This window comes from Gymnoscopelus braueri (genome assembly GCF_963280865.1).
Source record: "Gymnoscopelus braueri genome assembly, chromosome: 21".
Classification (NCBI taxonomy): domain Eukaryota; kingdom Metazoa; phylum Chordata; class Actinopteri; order Myctophiformes; family Myctophidae; genus Gymnoscopelus; species Gymnoscopelus braueri.
The window spans coordinates 30,467,997-30,480,357 of record NC_137623.1 but is presented as its reverse complement, the minus strand read 5'-3'; the positions used below and the strand labels follow the sequence as shown (position 1 = coordinate 30,480,357).

The 12,361-nt window shown below is 41.0% G+C and overlaps 1 protein-coding gene across 1 annotated transcript; it reads right to left on the bottom strand.

Annotated features, from left to right (window-relative positions):
- Positions 1-1,203: 1,203 nt before the first annotated feature.
- Positions 1,204-6,313, bottom strand: dtx3la (deltex E3 ubiquitin ligase 3L a). The gene is made up of 5 exons (XM_080418177.1): positions 6,025-6,313; positions 5,160-5,254; positions 4,817-4,959; positions 2,783-2,994; positions 1,204-1,641 (listed from the first exon to the last, which is right to left on the bottom strand). The coding sequence occupies exons 2-5, from the start codon at positions 5,239-5,241 to the stop codon at positions 1,572-1,574; spliced, it is 507 nt and encodes a 168-aa protein (XP_080274303.1). The 5' UTR covers positions 5,242-5,254; positions 6,025-6,313; the 3' UTR covers positions 1,204-1,571.
- Positions 6,314-12,361: the final 6,048 nt, after the last annotated feature.

The following is a 12,361-nucleotide window of genomic DNA, read 5'->3' as shown; positions in this document are numbered from 1 at the left end:
TTAACTCAAGTATATATCTGACTGAGCAACTTTCACTTGGAATGGAGTAATATTTGACCAGGAGTATCTATACTTTGACTCAAGGAATGGGGTTGTGTACTTTGTCCGCCACGGAGTACAGCACAGCCATGGTCATCGTCAACCTCTCACGTATCAGAGCAGTTCAGAAGACTGAAGAGTGTTCGGATTATCAAAAATACTTTGTCAGTGCCACATGACGTCATGGCCTGAGCGCCCTGAGCTCAGGCCATGACATGTCTTTTGAAAATGATGATGATGATGAACCCAAGATATGAACCCAAGATATGATGATTTGAAGATTTGCTGCTCCATTCACTTCTTGTTTAACTTCTTACTGAAAAAGGCTGTATCTCGGCTCCTAAGCACTTTTTTTTTACAACGAATTTTGGCTGTGGCACTCAGAACCAAACTGCCATAAATAAGAATGGCACTGAATGAGTTAAGGTCCTCAAAGCATGAGAGAAATGTGAAACATTCACACATCCCAGAAGGCCTGTAGAGCACTGCAAGACATTCTTCTTCACATTTGGTGTTTTTGAAGTAATATAAATGATATTATTGATAGCAGTATATCTGAAGATAAAGTTAATGGCAGGGAGCTTCAACTCATTGTGAAATTATTATCATAGTTGTTCATCGTTTTGTCCTTTATAACATCTATAGGCTTCACTGGGTATAGGATCCTATACTAAGTGAAGCCTACATACCTCTGCTTTTGATATCCCCATGTGGTCATTCATCTCTATCACAAGTGAGGATATGTTTCATCCCTGCTTCTGGTTAGATTGAATTAAATACATGCATTTCCTTTGAAAAATGTAGACTGTCTGATATGTTTGATATTTATGTTTGATAATATTACAATTTAACAATTTCATTAAAACGATGATGATTTATGATGTTTATGTTTGGAACACATGCAGTTCTTATATGACGTGATCTAAGATTCCCAAATGGGGATTTCAACACAAAAAATAAATTCACTTACCCGTGGAACAGCGCCCTCTAGTGGCAAATATAGATTAACGAAAGTGTATAAACCGATGTTTAAATTCAGATCTCTATGATCTCTATGTTTGTGAATTAAATTAGTAATTTGGATTTATTTGTTACAGTTTCATATCGCTCTCATATTGACAATATCACTAGGTGCAGTGAATCCACATGACAAAAACACAAAAGTTGAGCTGATAAAGGTTTTATATTAAATATATTTTGTAGTAGTAGTATAATCAGCAAAGTATTATAATCTGTACATAGAAAATAGTTTAGGCGTATATGATACATCTATTTTGTGCAACTTAAAAGCCATATTCTGTACATAAAAGACAAAGACTTAACATTATAAAAGTGTAGCACATAATGTATGCAAATGTTCCTGCACGCTGTGCATGCTTTGGACATGCAGGGATCCTCAGATGAGCCGTTGTTTTAACTTCAGACCACCAGGCCCACACCGTCGGACCCTTTATCCTTCGTTCATGTCACTCATTCTCCATGCATCCTCGGCCTCTTTACCCATCCATCCAGCTTGTCTGTTGGTTTGTCTGTCACTCGATGCCCTTCGCTTTGAGGATCTTCCTGACGCTCTTCAGGTAGTCCGGGTCTGGATAGCTGTCACTGGATGGGTCCAAAAAGAAGAGTCAAATCACCCTTGATTGCCGCAACGATTGACAATAATGGCTATGTGTACATGCACACCACTGTCCCCTTCATACTCGGGACAATCAAGTATTCAGTTTCTGCATTCTATCTAACATCTGTCGTCTCACTTTTTCAGTGACTGCTAACAGTTGAAGCCAGCAGAACCTGATTGTCAAAGGGATCATGGAAATTGCCAGTAGCTCACATAGGGAATGATACCCTTTTTTTCACATTCAGAATGCAATTAACATTTTCTTTGTGGAAATAGATCATACACATGAATTTCAGTGGTCCTTTGTAACTGAGTTTTATACCACCCACCAAGTCCACCTGTGCTAAAAAAAGATATGCTCTCTAGTACTGTCAGGTGGTTCGGTTGAAAACCTCTACCAAGTATGCACACGTCACACGACATTATGTAAGCACCTTAAAGGAGAATTTCGCCCAACGTTTTTATTTCCTTTTTTACGATGTTATGATATCCTAGGACGAGTGGTACAGTAGAGAAATTTCATAACTCCGTCCCGGGTCCGCCGCTGTTAAAAACCTTGCTCTAAATCGCGTATTTTATCTGATGTTCATTGGGTTAGAACACTGTGCAACGTGTTTGTCTTGAATGTGTCACCGTCGGGTGAAATTCTCCTTTAACTCATAATGTTGGCCAGAAAAAAAATCCACTTTCTGGAATATTCTGCAACTAGCTGGGAAGATCTGCGTTTGGGAAAGTGGAATGAGTAATGTCTCAATGTCTCATTGGCTGTGGTTGTACTGGGCAGCTCCAGGGTATCAATGTGAAGCCATGCATGCTCAGCAAAAGCTGTCCTTGCAGAAAGATATCTAGTTTATCTGATATAAAAGTAGCATTTCTATGGTACATTTGTTTTTAGTGTGACACCTATTACCCACTTTTACCCATGGGGATAATAAATTCAAACTCTGCCTGTTCCTCACACTGTTCTGTAGAGTGTGATCATCATACTGTACACACAGTGTACTCGAAACCTTTCCTGGATCCAGTGATGGAAGAAGTACTCACGAGTTTTACTTGAGTAAAAGTATCAATACTGCAATATAGATATACTCTGTTACGTAGCTAGAAGCACTCAAACACACTTACATCTTGCTCCCTCCGTCGGGTTGTATTTTGAGGGGCACATGCGTCGTGGTGACGACATCTTCTCCCTCCTGATTGGTGGAGATAGTGAAGAGGAGCTTCTGGCCAAAGGCCTTGTCCAGCAGTTTGAGGACCTTCCTGCCCTCGCGGCTGTCCGGGAGGTACGCCCACTGCCGCAGGCCCGGAAACGGCTGCCCAGGGTGAGGGTGCTTCTCCTGGGAATAAAACCTTCGTTTAGACTTCATCACGCAACTGTCAACCGTGTCACTCAACGATAAACAACTCATTTTCCGAAAGAATATGTCACGTTATTGCCTTCATAGTAACACATTAGAGATTTAGGCCTATTAATTATTAATGCATTCAGCCAATGACAGAAAATACTATGATTTACATTAATTAATTGATACAATAATAATAATAATACAATGAAGGCTCTGCTCCCCCTGCTGTTTAGCTACAGTACTTTCAGATCCTTTGTATTGTAATACTGCTGTGTATACAGTACATGGTGGAATAAGGACTGAATTGTGTCGTATGTAATGAGACAAAGATCCAATTAGATCACTTCTGAATGCTCTCCCGGTCTTAGAAGCCCAATTCCATCAATGTTAAAGAGAGACCAGTTAATTAAGTTGTCACTCTTCTCCTTAGCAAGGTTCTCACTCTTTATTTTCATACCTTAATGGTGAGAGAGGAAAAAAAAGCTTTTCTGCTTGGCGCTTATTTCTTTCCTTCGAAAATATCTGTCATAACATTATAGCAACAGAAAAATGTGTTATTGCTGGTGTCTGGTTACCATACGGCAGACCTTCACACTCCATACTATTGGTTGCCTACAGTATCATTTCATTTGTATTATCTCGGAGTTTACTGCCAGGTTGTCGTGGATCAGATTTTCAGACAAATGCCTAGTTTGCCTGCAATGTAAAATACAGTGATTGATATAGGTCTCAAGACGAATCTGTGTCGAATCTCCCTTACTTCAACCAGGAAGCTAATGTGCTGTAGTCACCTGTTGTGGACATTTTAGGGGAAGGACTTTTTCCGTTTACCTATGACACAGACTGGTTGAAACTTCAGTCAGTCTGCTGGTGTCCCTGCTAACACGACTAACCCGATATTCTGCTTGTTAATAGGAGGGAATGCTGTCAGACACGATGTGGGAAGTGTTTCTGACTCTTTTAAAGTGATGAGTTCATCATGCTGTGGGCATGTCACGCTGTTCCTGACATATTTTTTATGTCAGAGCGGCACTCATACTTTTACTTCCAAAGCCATTTCACTGCTAAAATATCTCTGAAATGCATGATGACAGAGCAGTGGGCATGACAGCAGTCTGTTTATTCAAAGCATGGGAGGGAGGTGACACTCAGCACTTCTTAATGTTTAAGCAAAATCATTTCCTCCAAGGAGCAGTGGTGGAAAGTAACAAGTACATTTACTCAAGTACTTTTACTTTTACTTTTAAGTCGAGGTACTTTTACTTGAGTATTTCCCATTTTCTATATTTTATTTCTGCTCCACTACATCTCAGAGGCAAATATTGTACTTTTACTCCACTACAATTATTTGAAAACTTTAGTTAGTAGTTACTTTGTAGATTTTGATAATTATTACAAAACATACATTAACCACTTTATTTAAACTTTGGGCTATTTGAAAATAGCAGATCTACAAGCTCACAACACGTCGCATTTCAAAGGATTTAAAAATAAACACATTTTACACATAATATGATCATAATTCTGCATGATGAGTACTTTTACTTTTGGTACTTTAAGTATATTTTGATGCCAATACTTTTGTACTTTTACTCGAGTGAATTTTGATTACCAGACTTTTACTCGTAACCCGAGTGTTTCTACATTGTGGTACTGATACTAAAGAATGATAGTAAAAAATGTGAGTACTTTTCCCACCACTGAACACCTCCTCTTATTAGGTCAAAGCCTAACAGGACTTGAAGGTATATTTTTCATGTGACAATATTTTTCAGAAACGGTTTTCAGGTGTTTGCCTGTGGGGTCTGCTTACGGTCTGTATGCCATCAGGGAAGACGTAGTTGATCTGCAACGTGTTGTCTTCGGGGTAGCCGGGCAGATCTCTGTGGAGGACCACCCACGTCATCTGTCCCTCTGGCTGGCTGCCGCTCAGAGCCCTGAACAGACCTTCACTAGCTGCACACATGAGAGACAGACAGACAGACAGACAGACAGACAGACAGACAGACAGGGCTTTAATTAATACACACCAGAGACTGAGATAAGGCAGACACTCAGAAAATGAGAGAGAGAGAGAGAGATGGTGGAGTTCACAGACAGGTGGGCAGCTAGAGAGGGTTAATGGTGTTGGTGTGGTAGGTAGAATAATACAGTACCTTGGTGTGCCAGTGTTGGAGGCCCCTGTCCATTTAGGTACTGGTTACAGTGGAATGTATCACTGCTCTGTCCTGCGCCCATAGTGACAGACAGGCTAGAGAGAGAGAGAGAGAGAGAGACAGAGACAGAGACGAGTAGGAAGGAAATTGGCATGTTTAGGTTATATTAAGTATCTATGTGACAGTGTCTAAAAGCATATTACCATAAGAGTAACATTAATTTTAATGAGAAGTTGTGAGAAGATCCAAAATTGGAAGCAATGCGTTGTTTTATACAAAATGAGAAACTTGAGGCAAAGAAAATTATCTTTACATTGTTCGCATGAAACAGGTGTTAACTAAATTTTGTATAAGAATATTTGTCTCAAACAAATAAATGAAGAAATATGTTTAGTGCTTTGAAATCAAACCCATCAAGTTTCATTCACATTGTCATGTGAATGATACCATATTTTCTTATGGAAAGGCTTTTGGAGTTTTGATTTAAAATAAGATACTGGAAAAACAAATTGATCGTGGCTTGACACAATTCAACCAAAGACTCAGTAGCCTACTCTTAATACGATGATCTCTCTAATAAATAGAAATTATAACATAAGGTCTACATGAAATAACCTTGCATGCATGCTATCGCATGCTACTTGGTTGCGCCAGCCAGTGTCACCACTGAAAATAGCAGATCTGCAGCTCACAAATTGTTGTTAACTGTAGTAGATCTGCTATTTTGAGGCATTGCTTCAGTATATGCATTGTGAGTCACAATGCAAGGTGTTGTAAGATTTTAGATAAGCCATTTTCAGTGCGCGACAATGTCATGCAACTATAAATAAGGCTTAATCACTAGCTTAAGCCTTACAGCACTCACCTGTTGAAATTCCACTACTTTTTCCTCTCCTGCTCGCGGTGGCTCTTGATATCGATTTATCCTCTTACTGTACCCCCTTTTTCTCCTCTCTGTCTCCACGGCTCTCTTGTCTTCTCACCAGCTACTTCCCTGCTCTTTTTCGTCTTGACAGCAGTTCTTGGCCACGTTTGCACAGCTCATCATGGTGACACGACAGGTGACAAGTAAGTAGTCTATTCACGGAGACAGATAGAGAGTGAGAGACACAGAGAGAGGTGGGTGTGGCGAGCTGTCGTCGTGCTGCGGTTCAATGGACTGACTGGTGTGACAGCATTTAGATTTTTACACACCTGAAGAGATGCGGGTGTGGCCATGGGGGGGTGGGTGGGGGTGGAGTGTGTGGCCATGGGGGGGGTGGGTGGGGGTGGAGTGTGTGTGTGTGTGTGTGTGTGTGTGTGTGTGTGTGTGTGTGTGTGTTTGTGTTTGTTTTTGTTAGAGACAGTGAGAGTGAATGGTGGGTTTGTGAACAGGTATTCCAAGAAAGACTAAGTTAGAGGACTTTACAAAAGTACTTATATATCAAGAGTATCTCTCTCTCTCTCTCTCTCTCTCTCTCTCTCTCTCTCTCTCTATACTGGTTCTTCTCGATGTTTCTTCCTGTTAACGCAAAATTATCTTTCTATCTATCTTTCCCTGGTGTTTCGGTTTCGTGGGCGTGGTTTTGAGGTTAGGTTTAGGCATAGTTTCTGTGAGGTTACGGTTAGGGTTAAGGTTAGGGTTAGGCATAGTTTTTGTGAGGTTATGGTTAGAGTTAAGGTTAGGTTTAGGCATAGTTTCTGCGAGGTTACGGTTAGAGAGTTAAGGTTAGTTTTAGGCATAGTTTCTGTGAGGTTACGGCTAGAGTTAAGGTTAGGTTTAGGCATAGTTTTAGGGTTAGGGTTAGGGTTAGGCATAGTTTTTGTGAGGTTACGGTTAGAGTTAAGGTTAGGTTTAGGCATAGTTTCTGTGAGGTTACGGTTAGAGTTAAGGTTAGGTTTAGGCATAGTTTTAGCTGCACTAGCAACTAACAGGTTGGTCAGCAACTCTAGCAGGTTGGTCAGACTGGATCCTGTTTAGCAAGGGGATAGTATATTGCTCCTCATGAGTTTCGCCCTCCAAGTGAAACTGGTAAATTGAGGAACTGTTTAACCACATTAACCCTATTTTGCTATTAGAAAATAGCCAATCTACAATCTCACAATGTGGGCTTGTGGATCTGCTGTTCTCAAAACAATTAGAAACATTTAGAAAACTTTTGAAAAAGTTAACAAATGTTCTGTTACTTCTCTGATACGAAATATACAGGCTGAGCAGGCGAGGCGAGGTCTAGGGAAGCCACAAAACTAGAGCAGGCAACAGAACAGGAATCAGGCAGGTTCTGAAGCAGGTTCAAAAAGCACAACACATTACTAGGATCTGACAAGGAGTGACGAGCAACGCAGCAGAAAATGTGACTTAGGGCAGTGGTTCTCAACCTTTTCAGGCCGTGACCCCCAAAGTAATCATATTTGAACTGGGGACCCCAGCACTTCCAAGCTCTTGCAAATGTAGTTGAGGCATTACATTTTGTTTGACATGTTCCACAGATAAATATTGTGAAAATAGCCTATCTACATTCATACAACGCCTAAACAAGCGTAATGCTTAATGAGGGTTTCCAGTTTAGTAGACCTTGTATTGTGAATTTGTACTTCCATGTACTGTTATGTACTGTCATGTACTATTCTCATGTCTTTCTAAATAAACTACATCAATCAATCAAGCCTCGCAATGCGAGGCGTTGCGGCTGGTGGGAACTTTGGGTGGGAGGTCTAAGCGTGCGCGCTTCAGAATTTTTTTTGGGTTCTCAAAATGCATATTTATGCTCAAACATTCCATCTTATATAGTACATGTGCACATTAATAATCTGTATAGTTTACACATCCAGATTTAGGAAAATATACTTTTATTTGACAAAAGTATAGACAAAAGTATACAAATCAGTCAGTCACACATCAACTAGTGATGGCACATATGGCATCCTGCCTGAGAGCATTTGAGCATGATATCATGCATTTGAGCATTGATATCAATGATATCAAAAAATTAAATCATACTGTGGAAGTCAGTCAGTCAGTGAGTCAGACAGACAGACAGACAGACAGACAGACAGACAGACAGACAGACAGACAGACAGACACACTGTCTGTCTGTCTGTCTGTCTGTCTGTCTCTCTGTCTCTCTGTCTCTCTGTCTCTAAGAGTTCTCCACGGGCCTGAAAATAAAGGCCTGGCCCTAACTGGGCCCTACTGGGCCGGTCCGAACAATTACCATACTTTTAGGCCCAAAAACCCCAAACCCCCGTAAAGGTGTCGCTAGGAGCTTAATGTCCTCAAAGTCACGCATTAAACAAGCTTTGAACTGAGCAGATTGGACCTTCCGTTCCAGAGATAATGGCCAAAACATCTTGAAAACGGCCACTTTTGCCGATTTTCGATCGCGGATTTTCGATTGAGTTTTGGCCATTGTCGCCCGTTTTTCTTTAATAACTAGGTCTAGGAAGGATACCTGAGTAAAGTTCACTTTGAGCTGCATCCAACACATCCACTGTCATGTCCGCCAGCCTTACCGTTAGATCGCTAGGGGCAGTTGAATTCTCTTTCTCTCTCTCTCTTTCTCTCTCTCACACACACACACACACACACACCCCTTCCCAGAACAAAGCACAGAAACGCAGGTACACCTTCATTGGTCAAAAGCCAGTGAGGGCGGAGCTTGGGGGCTAAGAAAAGTTAGCCCCAATGGTGAGTAAATCAAGCAGGCGTGTCATGTCAGCTGTCAATCACTCGACTCAATGAAAGCGAATGGAAGCTGATTTGGGCTAAAAGAAATCAGCCCATTTTGACATATTTAGTGTTTTCCTTGTAACTATTTGATGCTGTTGCTGCTCTAGGTTCCACCAGCATGTAAAATGATCTATTCTAAAAAATATATATAAAATTTAACAACTTTTAATAACATTTTAATAATAAAATTAAAAAAAAAAAAAAATTAAAAATTAAAAAAAATTTTTTTTTTTTTTTTTTTTTCAATAATATAGGGGGGGCTTAGCCCCACTAGCCCATTGATACCAGCCGCCCGTATGAATGTATTCGTGTGTCATACATGTATACATGTTTTGCCTCTTTCTTTTTATTGTTGGTTCATTACTTTTGATCCAGAAATGGTCTTCTTTTTAAGGTTTCGAGGCCTATCAGGCTCTCGAAGCCTTATTGCATCTCTTGCCTTTCACTATTCTTCCGCCGTTTTTGGCAGTTCTGGCCTAACCGCGTGGTCACTTTTTACGAAACTCTGCAATATGGTAGAGGGCTATGCCAAACGGCGAAGAAACGAAACTCACAACTATCGGCCAAAGGGTGGCGCTATTTTACTCAATTGACTTTTAACAGGTACAACTCATGCCCTGTTTGACCCACATCCATGACACTTCGATACACATATGCGTCTCCTCATGCCTAATAACTTTCACACTCTGACTTTTGACCTCTGACCTTTAGATCTCCCACCATTTCCAATTATATGAAAAACAGTAAAAATCTATAGCTTTCTGGGATCTTTGAGCAATCTGCACGAAACATTTTACACATGAACTTTGGACCTATGCCGACAAACGTGAGCAAGCGGATTTTCCATAAGTGAAAACATTAAGCTTTTATGAGCCAATTAATATTGCAGTTTTAAGACAATTATTCGTCCGCCCCTAACACGTTCATGTAGACTCACATTTGTTTGAAACTTTGCAATAATGTAGAGGGTCATTCCAAGTATCACTGAAACCAATCTTACTCCAATTGGTCAAAGGGGGGCGCTATAGCAATTTTTTGAAAATGCAAACTTTAAACAGGCAAAAGTCATGCCTCGTTTGGCCGACAGCCGTGAAACTTGCTTACACATGTGCCTTGACTCATGAGGAACATATCTATCACTTTGACCAGTAAGCTCCGCCCTTAGATTGTCTGCAATTTTGAGCAGTTTGAAAAACATTTAAACCCAGGATTTCTGAGCAATATGCGTGAAAGTGTGTCGTGTGTGAACTCCCTTTTCACCATTTCAGGTCTGTTGGTCCAATAGCTTGATCGCTTAATCATTTGCCTTGAAACCACAGGGTTGCCTCTTCAAATCCCACCTCATGCAGACTTCATCTCAATTGCATTGCACACGACATGACTGTATCAATTAATAAACTTGCAATTGTTAAATAAAATGCTTATTGAGAGTTATTGAGTTATTTTCAATGTATGACGTATTTCATTCCCACTTTTGTTTTGTTTTGTTGGATTCTCCTTTTTCACTGACTAAGGCTGTGGATTGAATAGCTTGATCAGTTCAGTGTTAGCCTCATGTACCGGAGGTCCACAGTTCAAACCCCACTCATCACAGTTTACATTTAAATTGCATCGTACATAACATGACCCTGTTAATTCAGACATGTGCAATTTTTAAACAATAACATGAAATGCTTTTGAGAGTAGTTGTTTTTTATGTATGACATACTTTCTTGTGAAAATAGCCGATCTACAATCTCACACCTTTTTAGATAGCAACGCATTGTGAGCTTGTAGATCGACTATTTTCACTAGTTTCCATTCCGAGGACACAAAAAAAAAAACTTTATTGGTAAATGTTTTGTGAACCAGTGATCTAGAGTAGTTAGCGTCCTGTCTATCCAATAGCTCAGTCAGTACTGCGGCCATAGCTGAGTGGTTAGTGAGCCCGCCTAGGGAGCCATAGGCCCTGGTTCCCCCAGGTACGATTCCAGGCCAGGCCAGCAAATGTGTCAATGAAATGAAATGTGTCCCTGAGCAAGACTCTTAACCCCTAATTGCTCACAGGCCCTTATTGGAAACAAGGCCGCAAGGACTTTCATGAACGGACCTGTTAAAGGAATTATCCTTTACACTGTCTAACCGCAAGTCTGTAGGTCCCTGGTTCAAACCCCAATTTAACCAATTTGAAAAAAAAATTAACCCAAGATTTCTGAGCAATTTGCGTGAAAGCGTGTCTAATCTGTGAGCTCCTTTTTCACCAGTTCAGGTCTGTTGGTCCAATGGCTTAATCATCTGCCTTGAAACCACAGGGTCGCCGGTTCAAATCCCACCTCATGCAGACTTCATCTCAATTGCATTGCACACGACATGACTGTATCAATGAATAAACGTGCAATTGTTAAATGAAACGCTTATTGAGAGTAGTTATTTTCAATGTATGATGTACTGCATTCCCTCTTTTGTTTTGTTTTGTTGGATTCTCCTTTTTCACTCACTAAGACTGTGGATTGAATAGCTTCATCAGTACAGTGTTAGCCTCATGTGCCGAAGGTCCACGGTTCAAACCCCACTTATCACAGTTTACATTTAAATTGCATTGTACAAAACATGACCCTGTTAATTCAGACATGTGCAATTTTTAAACAATAACATGAAATGCTTTTGAGAGTAGTTGTTTTTTATGTATGACATACTTTCTTGTGAAAATAGCCGATCTACAATCTCACACCTTTTTAGATAGCAACGCATTGTGAGCTTGTAGATCGACTATTTTCACTAGTTTCCATTCCGAGGACACAAAAAAAAAAACTTTATTGGTAAATGTTTTGTGAACCAGTGATCTAGAGTAGTTAGCGTCCTGTCTATCCAATAGCTCAGTCAGTACTGCGGCCATAGCTGAGTGGTTAGTGAGCCCGCCTAGGGAGCCATAGGCCCTGGTTCCCCCAGGTACGATTCCAGGCCAGGCCAGCAAATGTGTCAATGAAATGAAATGTGTCCCTGAGCAAGACTCTTAACCCCTAATTGCTCACAGGCCCTTATTGGAAACAAGGCCGCAAGGACTTTCATGAACGGACCTGTTAAAGGAATTATCCTTTACACTGTCTAACCGCAAGTCTGTAGGTCCCTGGTTCAAACCCCAATTTAACCAGTTTGAAAAAAAAATTAACCCAAGATTTCTGAGCAATTTGCGTGAAAGGGAGAGAGGGAGAGAGAGGGGGAGAGGGAGAGAGGGAGAGAGGGAGAGGGAGAGAGAGGGGGAGAGAGGGAGAGGGAGAGGGGGAGAGAGGGAAAGAGGGGGAGAGAGAGGGAGAGAGGGAGAGAGACAGAGGGGGAGAGAGGGAGAGAGGGAGAATCTGCCTCTCTCTCACTTTGTCACTGTCTGCCTGTCTGCCTCTCTCTCACTCTGTCACTGTCTGCCTATCTGTGTGTCTGCCTCTCTCTCTCTCACTCTCTCACTGCCTGCCTGTCTGCCTGCCTCTTCCTGTCTCTGCCTTATCCCTCGAAACCGCTT

Coding starts and splice junctions, on each gene's coding strand:
- dtx3la (XM_080418177.1), bottom strand. CDS start 5,241: ATGGGCGCAGGACAGAGCAGTGATACATTCCACTGTAACCAGTACCTA. Junction 4,960..5,159: donor TCCAACACTGGCACACCAAG/GTACTGTATTAT, acceptor TCATGTGTGCAG/CTAGTGAAGGTCTGTTCAGG. Junction 2,995..4,816: donor TCCCTGATGGCATACAGACC/GTAAGCAGACCC, acceptor TTTTATTCCCAG/GAGAAGCACCCTCACCCTGG.